We start from the raw sequence: 17,369 nt of genomic DNA, 5'->3' as shown, positions 1-17,369 counted from the left end.
GTTCAGAGCAAGTCACATGGCCAGCTTTAAGGGTCAGAGCAGTAGAAGCTCCCTTGCAGATTCAACTTGGACTGAATGGGAGCCAATGGCAGTAGCCAGAGTCTAACCCAGCCTGCCCTCCTGAATGAAATTGGCATCTCAGATGTGGATGAGAATGGGTCTTCTTTAATTCAGTTGTCCTAGGTCTAAAATCCTATTTCTGCTGGTAGAATAGTGTTACTCAGAAATACAGGTCTAGAGCTAATGAAACTAACCAGGAAAAATCATTCCTATTTCTGCTTTTATTTTTCTCTTTCTGTGGCCTAAACTATTTTTCTCCACTTCCTCCTTGTGTAGAGCATCTGTGACTCACTCATTGTGACTGCTGCTTGTTTCTCCCCACATTTCAAAAGGCAGTGCCAGTTTGATTCACAGGAGGCTAGAGGAGGCAGTGAGTGCGGCCTTGAACCAGCTTCCTCTCACCCCCCCAAAGTCCCCAGCCCCTGTTTCCTCATCTCTACGATGTGGGGGTTGCAGTGAATGTTCCTGAGGCCCTTGTGGCCAGGCCCTGCCTAGAGGGGAGTGGCAGGTGGTCTGATGCTCTGTCTCTTGGACCTTGGGTCAGACCTGGTCACTTTGGGAGAAAACTGCAGTGTGTGAGTACAGATTGCCTGCAAACACCGCCCCCCCCAAGTTCTTTACACACATCCCTATCCATGCCCTTTGCAGGGATTCTTTGCAGTTTCTTCCATCACTTGCCATCAAGAAGTGGGGTCTGTTCTTTGCTTCACCCTCCTCCTTTGCCTCCCCTATCTGCTTTGGTGAGAGATGGTGTGGGCCAGTCTGCCCCCTTGCCAGAAGGGGCACTGATTCATCTGCTCTCTTTCTTGTAACCCTTCCTCTCCAGGAGAACACACCTCCCAGACTGAAGTCAGCCTGGACCAGCCAGTGCCCTCCCCACCTACCAGCATGGCTGAGCACAGGCTCCATCAGCCAGGTCCCAGCCAACCTACCTACAGATTCATGAAAGAGAAGAAACAAGTGTTGCTTTCAGGCAGTAGACCTTGAGGTGTGTTGTTACACAGCTGATAGAGTCAGCACTTGGGCTGTGTGGCCTGACATAAATCCACACCTCCTCCTCAGCCTGGGGTGCAGGCTGCAGAGTGCAGCTATGGCTTCCAATTTGGGTTCCAGGGCCACCTGTGCAAATTGGTTCTCAGGCAGGGAAGTGGGGAGCCAGAGCAGGTACACCGCTTAACCTGGGTGAAATCATAGTATCTCTCTGACACAGAAATGTCTTTCATAAAATATACACTTAATTTAAAAATCACAGCTAAGGGGCCTCCCCGGTGGCGCAGCTGTTGAGCGCTGGGTTGCGAAGCTGCCAGCAGCCTCTGCAGCGCCAGTTCGATCCTCTGCAGCGCCAGTTCGATCCCCGGCTGCTCCCCGGCCACTGGAGGAGGGTCCCACATGGCGCGCAGACCTCTCCTGCCGCCCGCTGCTCCCCTCAGCAGTGTACTTCGGTCCTTCTGTCTGCTCTGCTCCCCACTCTGGCTCTGGTGAATTCTCTCACCCTCCCTCGCTTCTGACTGTACCCAGTGCTTGTATAAATATATAAATAAATAAAAACAAACAAACAAAAAAAGAGTATCTATCTAAAAAAAAAAATAAATAAAAAAAAATAAAAATCACAGCTAAATCTGTTCCTGACTTAAAGAGTGACCTTGTTATAAACACCAGTAGGCCTCTGGCTGTCTCCTCCCCATTTTCTACTGCCCACACATAGGACTCAGAACTTTGTTTAAAAGGCAGTGTCTGTATTTTTATCCTAACGAGCATGCTCATAGTGCTGCTACTTCATCATCTGAAGCTTTATCTGTTGGAGGATTTAACTCTTTGTCATCCTTCCTCCTCACACCTGCAGAACCCCTCCCCCAACTTCTTATCCTCTCCAGGATCCTCAAGTCTGGAATCCCTTAAATGAATGTTCACTTTTTACTTGTTACTGTGACTTTGGAAATGTGGGGCCTTTTGCTCCTGCCTTGACTCCTGCGCCACTTTTTTTTTTTTTTAATTTTTATTCATTTACACAAGAACCAGGGTACAGGCCAGATGCAAAAGAAGGTGAGAGGATTTACCAGAGACAGAGCGGGGAACAGAACAGGCAGACTGATGAAATACACTGCTGAGGGGAGCAGCGGGTGCTACAGGAGAGGTCTGCTGCGCCATGTGGGACCCTCGCCGGCCGGCTAGGATAGAACTGGCGCTGCAGAGGCTGTGGACAGCTTCGCAGCGCTGCCCTCAACCACCTGCGCCACCAGGGGAGGCCTTCTTGCGCCACTTTTTCATCCATGAACTTCCCGGAGGCAGTTCTAGCTGTTGGGGGCGGGGAGTGGGTGGAGTATATGGCCAACTCTTTGCCCTTCCCCACCCCACCCTTGAGAGAAAGGGGGAGGCTGGGCCCTCCCAGGAGCAGGGAAGGCCACTCACTCTCTCAGGCAACTGCCCTCAGGTCTCATTTGCCGGGGAGGAACCCTGAGATTTTTGACATAAGTGTTTTGCGGGCCCTGTGAGCATCCTGGTTTCCTCTGTTCCCCTGTCCCCATCCCAGGCTCTTGCTTCTGCATATCAGCTATATCCCACTTCATGGACCCTCTGCCTTTCACACATCTCCCCCATTTTGGTGGGGCTTGAGATGGGGAGGACCCCAGGTGGAGCCCAAGTTAAGACTCTCTATGTAGCAGAAAGGTGACCAGGAACCTATTTCTCTCTGTCACAGCTTTCCCATCAGGGTATGGTGCTCCAGGATGCTTAGCAGGTTCAACACTGGAAGGCTTTGTGGGAGATTTCTGAGTGTGGAGCATGGACAGGGTGCAGAGCCTGGTTTGGGTGTGCATGAGCATGGGGAGGTTGGTTGAAGGTGTGCTTGAGCTGGTGGGAGAACAGTCAACTGTTCCTAGGCCCCATGCAAAGCTTCCAAATGACAGATAGACCAAGAGAAATGGAAACTTCCCACCCAAACCAGAGTCTTACAGTGGTTTAATTCACAATTATCAAAAACTGGAAACAGTTTGAGACTTCAACCCTTGCTCCACCAGGGAGGCCCTAAACAAGTTTTTTAAGTAAAATATAGCCTATGCCCTTTAGTTGGTAGGTGGACAGACAGTGATCGGGCTATACAAAGGAATACTACATAGAAAGAAAAAATGAACAAACCATTCACACATGCAACAACCTGGTGGAATCCCTCATGTGCTATGCTAAGTTGAGAGGAGCCCCGTACAAAAGGTCCCACCCTACACTTGTATACAGGAGGGCTCTGGAGAAAGCTGAGCATTTGACAACTCACACAAGAGTTGCCTGGGGCTGGGGGTGGGAGGAGCGCTGACTACAAAGTGATAGCATTTGACAAGATACACAAGAGTTGCCTGGGGCTGGGGGTGGGAGGAGCGCTGACTACAAAGTGATAGGACAAAATTGTTTGAGTGGAAGGAAATGTTTTATATCTTGATGACTATAGTGGTTGCACAGCTCTCTGAATTTGTCAGAAGTCAGAATTGTAGGCTTAAAAATGTGAATTTTACTGTTTGTGAATTAGACCTCCATAAACCCAAAAAATAGAGAGTAATGACAACTAAAAGTTCGTGTTAGGTGAGAGTTTGTGGTGACATTGTGATAGCAGGGAAATTGTCGGATGGGGCAGGAGAGGTTCAGGGGGACCTTACATAACGGGTCCTTTGTGTGAGGCCTTGCCTGTCCCTGGGAACCTCCGATGGTAAGATACTCTTGGTATATTCTGTGAGGATGGACACCCTGGTGAAGGAGACACACAAATCATACCCACATTCCCCTCAGGTCATCAGCCGTGGCCACTTTCTCTGGCCAGAGGAGAAACTTGGGAGGGCAGGGGATGCAATGGAGCTGAGCCAGAGACCAAATTTCAGAGGCAGCATTGCTGCCACGAGAGCCTCAGTTTCCTCATCTACAAAATGAGGACAGCAGTCTGTATCTCACAGAGTCCAGTGAGGGTTAGATGAGGTGCCCACGTGTAGTTAGGAAAGGTTTCTAGATCCACATGGGAATGGCTCTAGCTGATGGGAATGGCCACCAGCAGGCTGGGCTTGAATTCCTGTCTCTCTTCTTATAAGTGGGGAGGCCTTGGACAAGTGACTTAACCATTCTAGGCCTCAATTCCCTTAATAAAATGAGATTTCATGGCCCCATAATACTGTTGTGAGGATTCAATTAATAAAGGCCTTAACCCTGTGTCTACCACATAGTGAGCTCTCCCATTATTATCACAGAGATGCCACATTAGCAAATAAAAATACAGAGCTCCCAGTTAATCTGGAATTTCATTTAAGCAATGATTTTTTAAAAAAGATTTATTTTATTTATTTATGCATACAAGAACTAGAGTGTAGGCCAGAGATATGGGGGTGGGGGTGAGAGGATTTGTCAGAGACAGAGTAGGGAACAGAACAAGTGGATTGACCGAAATACACTGCTGAGGGGAGCAGCTGGCGAGGCAGGAGAGGTCTGCTGTGCCATGTGTGTTAGCTCCCTGGCCGGGGATTGAACTCTTGCTGCTGTGGCTGGCGATAGCTTGATAGCTTTGAGACTTTAACCCCTGCGCCACCAGGAGACCCTAAACAATGAATTTTTTTTTTAAAGATTTATTTATTTTTATATAATAACTGGGGTACAGGCCAGATGCATGGGAGGGTGAGAGGATTCACCAGAGAAAGAGCGGGGAACAGAACAGGCAGACTGACGAAATACACTGCTAAGGGGAGCAGTGGGCGCGACAGGAGAGGTCTGCTGCGCCATTTGGGATCCTCGCCAGCCGGCCGGGATTGAACCAGCACTGTCGAGGCTGCGGACAGCTTCAGAACGCTGCACTCAACCACCTGTGCCACCAGGGGAGGCCCAACAATGAATTTTTTAAAGTATAGCCTATGCATTATTTGGGACATACTTATACTAAAAAATTAGTCATGACATAATTATACAAAAAAATTAATGTGTTGTTCTCCTAAAGTTCAAATTTAACTTGTACAATATTTCATCTGGAAAGACAGGGATGTGGATTTTGGGTAAACTGAGGAGGGGGCTAAATCTAAAGATGAGCAGAGGAGTTAATGACCTTTGGCTTTTAACACTCCCTGCCGCCTAAATCATTCAAAACTTTACATACAATCCACCTCCTACAGGAAGCTTCCTTGATTTAACTAACACTGCCCATTCATTCCTGCTTTTGTTTGACTTCCGGCTTCCAGGCAGTGTCATCATAACACTCCTGGGCAGGAAGTGCAGCCCTTTTGATTTTCTGAAATCATTTCTTGAGTGTGAGCAGGGCTGACCTCTCCTGGAGGTCCTGCCTGGGGTGGTGGGTGCAGCATGCACACTGGGCTCTCGGTGCCTGCCGCTTGATGTCTGAGTGGCAGTGCTGCTCTTACATAATCGGTTTCTCTCCTCCTTTCTCTTTCCAGAGCCAGATTTCACACTGAGCAGCTGCAGACAGAAAAATCAGAGAAAGCACAACCCAGCTCCAGATTCCGAGGGGCCTGCCGGGGACTCTCCTCCTGCTCGGGAAGGAAGACCGCCAGGCGGCTGTCTCCAGCCAGGTCCTGGCTGCCATGGGGCTCGCAGCCACCACCCCCAAGCTGCCCTCCTCACTGCCAGGCAGATAAGGGTGGGTGCTGCCTGGGAGCACCTGCTGCTTCTGCCAGGCCGCTCCCTTGGGGCCAGCCCTTCTGACTCTGGGCCACCTTGGCTCACCCGAGGCCATGTAGGCCCTACCTGGGCCTCTGTGGACAGAAGGACAGACACGCTGCCAGGGACATTGCCTCTGCTCTCTGGGGGACCCAGTGCACCACCATGCCCCAGGGATTTGCCTGGCTACACTGTGAGTACTTGGGGCAGGAGTGGGGGGTGGGGTGGGGGGTCCCTGGGGACCACTCCTGGGAGGCCTTGGCCCAGAGCCAACCTCTGTGGTAACCATGGCAACTGGGCATTCCTGCTGGGGAGAAGTTGAGATGCTTCCCAGCTTAACTGCAGGCACCCTCAGGGACTCCTGCAGCCTCCCACATCCTGTTTCCAGCTGACTTGACTCAGCGGGTCTGGTGGGTACCAGTTGTAGGCCGGGTGGGCACAGTCAGTGAGTGATCACTGTGTCCAGTAGGCACTGGGAATGGGGGCAGCCCTACCTCCTCAGAGTCATTGGTGCTGGGAAGCATGATGGATCTGAGGTGGCAGGGAGAGAATTTCTGGCCTTCCTGGGTGTGGCCAGGCGGGGAGGGAGGCTGGTGAACATGTCTGGGCCCCAAGACACAGAAAGGAAGCGCAGCAGGTGTCTGTCCCCATGTGCTCCCTCCACTGCAGAACAGTCACGCAGCAAGAGAACAGTGTTATCAGTACAAGGAAAGATAAGTTGAAATGGGGATCCCCCCACAAAATAACTAGAAGCCTCTCAAACCTGCTGGGTAGGAGGCCAGACCAAGATCCTTTCAGATTCTGATTCAATTGAATTAACTTAAATCAATTGCATTTTTCTGGTGCCTCCCATGTGTCTAGTGCAGTCGGTGCCATGGTGACAAGGACCCTGGGCTCGTACGTGCTTCCCTATCCAGTGTCTCGCCCAGAGTTGGGCTCTAGGAAGCTTAACACCTGCAGCCTGGGGTTGGATCCTGCAAGGGCTGTGCCGAGGGGCTGGGTTCACTATGGATCCTTCCTGCAGAGGGTCAGGGTGTTCAGAACAGGCAGAAGGGCCTAAGCCCAGGGCCCTGGACCCTGGGTTGTGAGAAATAGGGAAGCAGTGTGGGTGAGGGGCCCGTTGAGATGGTCCAGGAAGTGGCTGGTGTTTACACAGGGAGATGTGAGCACCGTATTCTAGGTGGAGGGGACAGTGTGAGCGTGGGAAAGCTGGGAAAAGATGGGGAAGCCTGCCTGGGTGCAGATGACTGAGGCTTTCAAGTCAAGGAACCTGCCTCATGAGATGACAGGCAGCCTCAGAGGGCTTGTGATCTGGGGGTGGAAGTCATGATTGGGAGTTACTTTGCCCTTGGAAGATAAGCCTGGCAGTGCCCACAGGCGGTGAGGAGGGCCAGCTCCCGGAAGTGAGAATGAAAATGCAGGTAGAGGGGAGACTGCTCATGGAGGCGGATGGCAGGATTTGGCAAGAGCTGGCCGTGGGTGCTGGAGAAGGACTGGCAGCCATAACAAGTTGCCATAAACTTGATTTAAAACAGTAGAGAGGTGTTCTATCACAACTCTGGAAGCCAGAAGTCTGGATTCAAGGTGTGGGAAGGGCCAGGCTCCCTCCAAAGACTCTAGGGGAGGATCCTTTCTGCCTCTTCCAGTTTCTGGTGGCTCCTGGCTCCTAAGCTTGTGACTGCGTAGCTCCAATCTGCCTGTATTTTCATGTGGCTTCTCTTGTGTGTCTGTGGCCTCGCCTTTGCTATTGGGGGAGGTGCTATTAGGGCCCACCCTACATCCAAGATAGTGTCATCTAGAGACCCTTAACTGCACTGCAAAGAGCCTATTTCCATATAAGATTGAATCTGAGTTCAGGTGGAAGTGGATTTGGGAGTGCTATTCAGCCACCTACACAGGCTCAGATTTGCTTGCTGGGGGTTGAGGCAGTGGACATGTTACATTTTCCTGGGCAAAGGGCATTGTTCTTTCTTTAGCCTCTTCCGTCTGTTGCATCTTACCTCCGAGAAGAGGGGCAAGGAGTGCCTCCCAGCCAGGGTCAGGGCAGCACAGACCACGGAGCTCCTGGGGTGCAGAGCAGCCGTGAGACTACAGCTGTCTCAGCCTGGCACCCGTTTGTTGGTTTGTTTCTCTGGGGTGGAGGTAGCAGAAAAAAGCTTAAAATGAGAAATGGTAGTGGGACTGCAGACTCAGAGGAAGTCTGAGGTTAGGGAAGGCAGGTCATCTATGGACACAGATTTTGGTGCAGCCTGAGTTCCAGGCACCGTGCCTCCCTAAGTCCCACTTCAGTCCACTGTTACCAGGCCCTGAAGGACACAGATGAGGACAGTTGAAGCAGGACCTGGGTGGGGGAGTAGGCCGCCAGTGGGTGACTATCCATGGGAAAGAAATCCTGGTGTGGACAGATTGATTTTTTTAAAAAAGAGGGATGTTTGGATTTCTTACATGAAATTTCTGTGAACTAGATGTGGCCCCTGGACACCAGTTTGCAAATGTCACTTTAGGTCACTGGTTCTCAAAACACAGTTTCCAAACAAGCAGTAGCATCTTCACCTGGAACTTGACAGAAATGCAAATTGTTTGGCCCCACACCAACCTAGGGAATCAGACTCTACTCTTGGGTGGCACGCTGGGCCTTAACCAGCTGGCCTGGAGATTCAGGTGCATGCTCCTGGTTCCCTGCTCCAGGTGAACTCCCAAAATGCTCAATAAACAAGACCTGCATGCTTAGTAGCATAATGTATTCACACATGAAGGGCTGAGGAACTGGTCAAGACATGGGACAGATGGTGCTGAGATGGGGATTGGTGGGGCCTGCTGCAGGGGCCTGCTGGGTGAGGGTAACTCAGGACACTGGCCAAGGGCGAGCACAAACCCCAAGGTAGGGATGTTCCTGATCTGCAGGGGTGCCAAGCTGAGAGGGTGGGTGACTTGTAGCCAAGAGAGAAAGCTGGCAGAAACACTGGTTCCATTTGTGTCGATCTGTTCCTTTGTTCAAACACTGTTAAGCGCATGGGACAGAGAGAGTTCGGAAGTGCAAGATGGGTTGCAAATTTGCAGCCTTACGAAAAATGTGGTCATCAGAGTTCTGGGAGAGAGGATGGACTGGCTGTCTGCAGCCCATGCAGGGGCCAGACCTGAGGGCACTCCCGGTGAGGGGCCCAGCGAGAGCAAAGGCGTGGCCACTGGACCCACAAGGAGATGGGCAGGAATGGCGAGCAGGTCAGGCCAGTGAGGTTTTAAGAACAAGGCTTCCTAAGTGCCAGGGAGGTGAGTGGGGAAGTCTCATCAATAATTCCCACTGGTAACCAGGTTAGATCAAGGAGGTGACTCCATGGGTCTGGGGGTGGGGGTGGAGGGGAGAGGAAGGAAAAAAAAATTGGTTTTGACTATAACAATAGTACATATTGACTGTAGACTATAAAGTATGTCCTACAAGATAAAAAGAACATAATAATCTCCCAGAGAGATTGGTATGTTTCTTGGCCTCCACTATTAGCAAAATGCAAGATATGCTTATAACGAAGTAAGGAGTATTTTTAAAACTTCACTCAGCATATCATGCATTTTTTTTTTTATCACATCAGCATATCATCAGCATTGAGAATGGGATTTTTACTGTTTATGTTCATGATTACTGAACATCCAGGTCATTTACAGATTTTTCACTATTCTAAAACAATGCTGCAGTGGAAGTTTTTGACTCCAAATCTTGTTTTCCTTTGAATTTATTCCTAGAAATGAGATTAATGGGTCAAAGGGTATTGGCATTTTTACAGCTTTGTGGGTCAAAGTCCAGTATTAGCAAAAATTGCCAAATTGCTTATTCAGGATGAGCGCAACTATCTTACAACTTTGCTAGCACCAGGTGTTATTAAAAGAAAATAAAACAACAACAAAGGAAAAACCACCCCATTTCAATAGGCGAAACATGACATTTGTTTGTTTCAATGTGAATTTATTTATTAGTGAGGTTGATTTTTTTTGATTCTTCACTTGCCTGGCTACATTTCCTTTTCACTCTGATTGACTTAACCTTTGTTCATCTTTGTTGCAAATTCTGTAGTATTTTTGTATATCTGTTCAGTCACTGGGAAGCCACTCAGGCTGTTTTTGAAATCACAGCGCCTTCATGTGGTGAAGTCTGGTAATATTCTCCTATTGGCAGGGAGGAGAAACAGCCTGTGATTTGCTAAGCATCCCCCAATGGTCAAACTGCAGAGGCCGCTAACACCAACTATTTGGTGTATATTTAACCAAGAAGGATGCCGAGGTTAGACAGAGCAGGGGAAAGGAGTCATCTGTAGATTTGGAACGAGGATCTGTATCTCCTGTATCCCCTGGGAAAGATTGCAACAGGTTTTGAAAACACATCAGCCCTAGACAGAGGGCTGAGGTTGCCCAGGAAGGGGGTGTGCCTGCCTCCTGGGGCGGGAGTGCAGGGATGCTGGAGACCAATCCCAGAGCCTGGCTCTGCTGGCCAGGGACTGGGGTCTGGCTTTGCTGTTCTGGAGCCCAGACCCCAGGGAAACATTCCAAGTGGTGGGAGGGCCTGTGTGGGCCTCTGCCTCTCCCCACTCCTATCTCTTCCATCAGGACTTGTGCCCTGGGAAAGGGAGGATAGGCACGGCTTTGCATACCCGGGAGTGTGGAAGCAGTGCGGAGTGCTTATGCGTTCCCGTCCACAGATCTCGGGCTCCTCCTGGGCATGGCCTTGGGGACTGAGGGCTCGGAGGTGTGGCCCACGGCCCTGGGCCAGGAGTGCACCGTCACCGGCTTCCTGCGGGAAAAGCTGCAGTACAGGAATCGTCTTCAGTACATGGTAACTGTGTGGGCGTCCTCTGGGCCCTCTTCCCAAGCCCCCTTGGCTCGCTGGGATTAGGGTCCTAGACATTCAGGGCCCCTCCTTGGACCTGTAAATCCCCTATCTCTGCCTTTACTCACATACATACACACATCCTGGTCTGAGGGTTTTGTTCCCACTTCCACCACCCATCTAGGGGCCTATACACCTCTGACTGGATCTGATCTTTGCTCCTACCTACTTGTGGTACCTTCACTGTGGCTCAGCAATGGCCTTTAGGAAACCTTGGGGGAACTGCACACTATTAGGGATGCTAAGGACCAGGAAATGGGAACATTCCATTCTTTTGTAGGGTGGAGAAAGAAACCCAGGTGGCACTTGACTCTTTTTCTTTTTTCTTTTTTGTTTTTTTTTTTAATTAAGATTTATTTTTATTTACTAATGCATACAAGAACTGGGGTGTAGGCCAGAGGTGTGTGTGGGGGTGTGTGTGTGTGAGAAGATTCACTAGAGACAGAGTGGAGAGCAGACAGGCAGATCTACTGATATACACTGTTGGGGGGAGCAGTGGGCAAGACAGGAGAGGTCTGCTGTGCCATATGGGTCAGCTCCCTGGCCAGGGATTGAACTCATGCTGCAGTGGCTGGTGATGACTTGATAGCACTGAGACTTTAACCCCTGAGCCACCAGGAGGCTCCTGTTGTTTTTTTTAATAGCTTTCTAGAGATTCAATAGATATGCCATACAATTAATGCATTTAAAGTGCATAGTGCATGGTGTTTAGTATATTCCCCAAGTTATACAGCCATCACCCTAAGTTTTAGAGTTATCTTTTTTTTTTTAAAGATTTATTTATTTATTTATTTATTTATACAAGCACTGGGTACAGTCAGAAGCGCGGGAGGGTGAGAGAATTCACCAGAGCCAGAGGGGAGAGCAGAGCAGGCAGAAAGACCGAAGTACACTGCTGAGGGGAGCAGCGGGCGGCAGGAGAGGTCTGCGCGCCATGTGGGACCCTCTACTGGCGGCCGGGGATTGAACCGGCGCTGCAGAGGCTGCGGGCAGCTTCGCAACCCAGCGCTCAAATGCTGCACCACTGGGGAGGCCCCTAGAGTTATCTTTTTAAGTACTTTCTCACCCCAAAAGGATTTGTCTCTCTTTGTCCTTCATACTACTTCATGGCCTGGAACTTCTTCCTTAACAACAATGGTAGATTTTGGTTCTGCCTTTCCTGTGTCCAGAGGAAAGAGAGCAGTCTTGATCTCTAGTGGGAGTCAGATAGCCCCCACAGAGGGCCCTAGGGGCCGCCCCTACATTACAGTCGTGTGGGAGGTGGGGGAGCCTGGCCAAGCCCTTTCTGACCTCATGGTTTGTTCTTGTGCCTTCCAGAAACACTACTTCCCCATCAACTACAGGGTCAGCGTGCCTTATGAGGAAGTGCTCAGAACCGCTAACATCACCAGGCTGGTGAGAATCCCTTCCTGGGCTGGGGAACCCCTACTTCCTGGGACATCCTGAGGACTTGGGCTGAGAGGCCCACTGGGCTGGGCAGGTCCTATTTCTGCTTCCTCAGGCATGATGCCCTCGCCCAGGCCCACGGTTGCCTGCTGTCTGCCGTGGACACTGTGGTCTGCCCCCCATGTGGGACTAGTCCAGGGGATGTAGGAGTGGGAGGGTTGTGCTCAGAGGACCATGTTGATGGGGTGGGGGTCAGGGTCCAGTGATTTCTTCTGTCTCCGCAGCAGAAGGCCCAGATGAGCCAGCAGGAGCTGCGGTATCTGTGGGTCTCTGTGAGTTTATCTGCTGCTGAGTCGGTGCAGGGGGTGCTGCTAGAGGGCCACCCATCTTGGGAGTATCTGCAGGAGGTACAGATGCTACTGAACAATGTCGAGCGAGGCCTCATGGTGAGTACATGTGTACATTACATGCATGTATGTGCCTGTGTGCTTTTGTGCGTGCAGCCTATATCAGGGAGGACATGGAAGCCTTCAGCATGTGTCCTAAAGAGCCTGGGAGAAATGGGGGAGCGAGCCGAAAGAGAAGCCTCTGTGATGACGAAGTGGACTGGGCTGGCACAGCCAGAGGGGTGCCTGAAACCCTCTTTCAGTTTCTCTCCTGCTCTGTGGCAGTCACTGATCCCTCCAAGAGGGGGCAAGGGAGGAACAGGAGGAGCACAGGGTTTCTCTGCCATGCAGCTCTACTATGATACTGTGAGGGTGGACACCTGACATTATGCATTAGTCAAAGCATATAGAACCTCACAATTCAAAGACTGAACCCTAATTTAAACTATTATCATTAAATAGATAATGATGATGATGATAATGAGGTCGCTGGTACCTGCCTGCTCAACCAGGTTGACTGAGGCCTCGAGGACAGGTCCTCTAAGAAGCCTCAAGAGAGAGGTGCTAGGATTGACATGAGTCCTGCAGGCCATGTGTGTGCCAGGTGACCCCCTACCCACACCTCCATTTTGCTCTGCTCCCTGACTCCACCCCAGTCCTCCTCAGGACCCTGGCACACACCTGCCCCAGGCCCCTACCTGCTACCCAGCCAGAACGCTCAGCAGCAACCTTGAACAGCTGATGACACCAGGGCTTAGCACCAGCATCTGCTTTTGCAGCCCCCTCCCTCCTCCTGCACTTGGGGTAGCTCAAAATTCTGGCAGCGGCAGGGGACTGGGTGATTTCATTGGTGGCTCTTTCAGGCCTGTGGGCAGAGTGGGTGAAGGAGCTGACTTGCGTGGAAGAGTTTCCATCCTCCCTTTCCTTGAGGGCCTCTGGCTTGAGCCCTGTTGGGACCATGGGGGTGGGGGGTGGGAGGAGTTGGGAGGGGAGCTGAGCACCAGCCTGACAATATCAGTGGCCTTTGAGTCCATCCCAGTATGTCCAGACTGGGTGAGGTGGCAGGGTCTCTTCAGCCAGGGTGTGGCCACAGAGTGGGCCCCTTCTCTATCCCACGCTCCTCACTTCTTTCTCGGCCTTTGTGAATTCATTTTTTCAGGACTGCCATAACAAATGACCACGAATGGGTGCTTAAAACAATAGAAATCTATTCTGTTGAGTCCTTGGAGACAAGTCCATCAAGGTGTTACTCCTTCCAAAGGCTCTAGGGGAGGATCATAGCACAGCTCCAGACTCTGCCTCCACCTTCCCACAGCCTTTCTCTTTGTGTCTCATGTCCTTTCTCTTCCAAGGACACCAGTCATTGGATTTAGGGCCCACCCAAAAGCCAGCATGATGTCATCCTGAGATCTCTTTTTTTTTTTTTTTTAAGATTTATTTATTTATTTATTTATTTATACAAGCACTGGGTACAGTCAGAAGCGCTGGAGGGTGAGAGAATTCACCAGAGCCAGAGCGGGGAGCAGAACAAGCAGAAGGACTGAAGTACACTGCTGAGGGGAGCAGCCCCGGGACAGGAGAGGTCTGCGCGCCATGTGGGACCCTTGCCCAGTGGCCCAGGATCCAACCGGTGCTGCAGAGGCTGCGGGCAGCTTCGCAGCCCAGCGCTCAACTGCTGCGCCACCGGGGAGGCCCCTGAGATCTTAATTACATCTGCAAAATCCTATTTCCAAATAGGGGTGCTTTCACAGGTAGCAGGGATTAGGTCTTGGACATTGCTTTTTCTAGGCAGAAGGAATGGGGGCAGTTTGATGGACCTTTAGGAGGGCCCACCCCCAGCCCCCACATCTCTTACAGGATGTCTTCTACCAGGGTTCTAGGCCCTGCTTACCCCCTCCCTTGATGCCCATAGCCCCCATGTTCCTTTTGTTAAGTCTTGTGGCGAGAAGCCCATGAGCTGGCAGTCCCAGCTGTGCCTCACTGCCCTTACCATGTGGCCTCATTAGGGGTTGGTGAGGGTCTTTGTACTCTGTAGGACAGTTTCCTCCTGTGGTGGTCATGCCTGGACTACCACAGTGAAGATGCACCCACCTCCTTCCAGCCTGCCTGACCCTGCTGTCATTTTTTTCTTTTTTTTCTTTTTTTTTTAACTTCTCAGTAACATTTTTTTTTAATTTTTTAATTTATTTTTTATCATAAATTTTATTTTTATATTCCCCATACAATTGCGACTCCCTTATTTTGACCCCAATCCCTCCCTTCCCCGCCCCCCACCCCCCATAGAGTGTCTCTGGTTCATAGTTGTTTGTTGATTTTGATTTTCACTTTCTTATAGTTATTCATTTTCCTGATCCCTTATTTAAGTTTTCTAGATTCCTGCTATGAGTGAGACCATCCGGTTTTTTTCTTTTTCTTTCTGGCTTATTTCGCTGAGCATGATCCCTTCCAGCGCCATCCATGTTGCTGCAAATTGCATGTGTTTATCTTTTTTGAATGCTGAGTAATATTCCATGGTGTATATGTACCACATCTTGATCCAGTCATCTATTTTTGGGCATTTGGGTTGTTTCCAAAGCTTAGCTATTGTAAACAGTGCTGCTATAAACATAGGGGTGCAGGTGCTCTTTGGAATTGATGTTTCTGTGTCCTTTGGGTAAATACCTAGGAGTGGGATTGCTGGATCATATGGAAGCTCTATGTTTAGTAGGTCCAGAAATCTCCACACAGCTCTCCATAGTGGTTGGACCAGTTTGCACTCCCACCAACAGTGCAGAAGAGTTCCTTTTTCTCCACACCCTCGCCAACATTTGTTGTTGCTAGTTTTTTTAATATGTGCCATTCTCACTGGTGTAAGATGGTATCTCATGGTAGTTTTGATTTGCATTTCCCTGATTACAAGTGATGTTGAACATTTTTCATATGCCTGTTGGCCATTTGCATTTCCTCTTCAGAGAAGTTTCTTTTTAGCTCTTCTGCCCATTTTTTGACTGGATTATTTTCTTTGTTTTTGTTGAGTCTCATCAGCTCTTTGCAGATTTTTGTGATCAGTCCTTTATCATTAGTGTTGTGTGCAAAAATGTTCTCCCAGTCAGTGGGGTTTCTCTTTGTTTTTGTTACTGTGTCTTTTGCTGTGCAGAAGCTCTTTAATTTGATGTAGTCCCAGCTGTTTATCTTTGCCTTCACTATCACTGCTTTAGGTGATGTGTCTGTAAAGATGTCTTTGATGTGCATATCATGGAGTGTTTCGCCTATATTTCCTTCTATGTATTTTATGGTTTCAGGTCTTATGTCTAGTTCTTTAATCCATTTTGAGTTGGTTTTTGTGTATGGTGTGAGGTAGTAGTCAGACTTCAAACTATACTACAAAGCCATAATCATCAAAACTGCATGGTATTGGAATAAGAACAGACACACAGACCAATGGAATTGAATAGAAAATCCAGAAATAAACCCACAGATTTATGGTCAACTAATCTTTGACAAGGAGCAAAGAATATGCATTGGAGCAAAGAAAGTTTGTTCAATAAATGGTGCTGGGAAAACTGGGTTGCTACATGCAAGAGAATGAAGCTTGACTGCAGTCATTTTTTTCTAAGGACAGAAAAAGAGGAGCCTCTGTCATGCTTGGGTAAGGGGCATCAAGGGGGCTCCCTTTCAGGCATCTCAGGCCCTGCTGGAAGAAGGAAAGATTGCTGCCTGGTCCCCAGAAGTCACTCCCCACTCCATTCTCCTGGGAGGTGGCTGGGTGGGGTGACAACATTGTCTGATATCCATCCTAAAGGATTCCTCTCTTTCAGGCTGTAAAGTCCAGCCCCAGGGTGAAAGCGTTGTTGCCACCTGTGAATACCTCAGGGCTGAAGCTGGTGCGTCCCAAAGCCCTGCTGGACAACTGCTTCCGGGTCATGGACCTGCTCTACTGCTCGTGCTGTAAGGAGCCCTGGGGGCTGGGCCAGGGCAGGGACTTAGGCCACAGGGCAGAGTCACACCCTCCTGGGCTGGCATGTTCTCCAGGGCTCCCCAGAGTGTTGGGGATAAGAAAAAAGTGGCTTGCCTGGGATGAGGAGGGGGCTAACTGCTCCTGCAATTTTTTTCCTGCCCCCTGCAGGTAAACAAAGCTCCATCCTAAGTTGGCAGGACTGTGAGGTGCCAAGCCCTCAGCCCCACAGTCCAGACCCTTCCTTGCAGTGTGAAGCTGCCCGGCTATACCCTCTGCACCAGGAGCCCCCCACCTCCCTGCCCCACTCCCCGGAAGCCAAGGCTGGACCCCAGTGAGCATGTTGAGGGCCCAGGGCAACGCCTCCCATGCTGAGTGGGGCAACTCCTGCTGGAGTTCAAGGTGCCAGCACCTAGATGGAGGGGCGCCCCTCACTGGGAGAGGAACCCCGGGAAAAGGGTGCTTTTCCTTTGAGGGGGGTTTGTGCCCGAGATGGGCTGTCTCCAGCCTAGGGTACCTCACTTGGTCTCACCTGGAGTGGCAGGGGCAGGGCCTGAAAGTGGTTGGGGCAGAGCCTGAGGCCCCTTCTCCACCGCAATGGCTGCCTCCCCGGTGGAAGGCGGTGCTGAAGGTGTCCAGTGGCCTGAGGAGGGGAGCGCTGTCCCCGTGGGTAGATAGGCTTGTGGGGGAACTCCACTAGGGGAGGCTAGAGAGGGCTGAGACACATGCCACATCTTGCCAGTGGATGCTCTTCCAGTTCCCTTTTTTCTATTAAACATCTGCTTTGTTTTTGTTTTGTTTTGCATTTCATCTTCGAAACCACTGCCAAGTGCAGGAGCCAGGGGGTGGGAGGAGCGGGCAGCGGGTCCAGCCCTGGGGCGCGGCTCTGAGGATTGATTTGGAAGGTCCCTGAGCCTGGGTCCTGCAAAGATCGGTCTTTAAGGGATTGAGTTCCTTGCAGTCCCGCCCTAGAGTGTGGAGCCCGCAGCCAGCTCGCGGCAGAAGACAGGCCCCAGCAGGGACAGAGGCAGCAATCCAAGGTGAGGCCTGGGCCCAAGACCTGGCGCTCCTGCCCTGCAGTGCAGGGTTCAGG

General features: G+C 50.5%; 1 protein-coding gene across 6 annotated transcripts in view; it reads left to right on the top strand.

Moving 5' to 3' along the window:
- Positions 1 to 17,362, top strand: part of IL34 (interleukin 34) — a 66,505-nt gene extending 49,143 nt beyond the window's left edge. For 2 of the 6 annotated variants that reach the window (XM_037516109.2, XM_054696989.1), the window contains exons 2-7: positions 5,472 to 5,887; positions 10,383 to 10,516; positions 11,888 to 11,965; positions 12,241 to 12,402; positions 16,140 to 16,269; positions 16,448 to 17,362. In XM_037516109.2, coding sequence (XP_037372006.1) covers positions 5,860 to 5,887; positions 10,383 to 10,516; positions 11,888 to 11,965; positions 12,241 to 12,402; positions 16,140 to 16,269; positions 16,448 to 16,614 — 699 coding nt within the window. In that variant the 5' untranslated portion in view covers positions 5,472 to 5,859 and the 3' untranslated portion in view covers positions 16,615 to 17,362. The other 4 variants (XM_037516108.2, XM_037516107.2, XM_037516110.2 and 1 more) reach the window with 4 other exon arrangements.
- Positions 17,363 to 17,369: the final 7 nt, after the last annotated feature.

The sequence above is a fragment of the Talpa occidentalis genome, unplaced genomic scaffold (assembly GCF_014898055.3).
Source record: "Talpa occidentalis isolate TD23 unplaced genomic scaffold, MPIMG_talOcc4v2.1 talOcc4.17, whole genome shotgun sequence".
In the NCBI taxonomy this organism is placed as follows: Eukaryota; Metazoa; Chordata; class Mammalia; order Eulipotyphla; family Talpidae; genus Talpa; species Talpa occidentalis.
The sequence above is the reverse complement of the archived record's forward strand: the minus strand, read 5'-3'. Positions and strand labels throughout refer to the sequence as shown.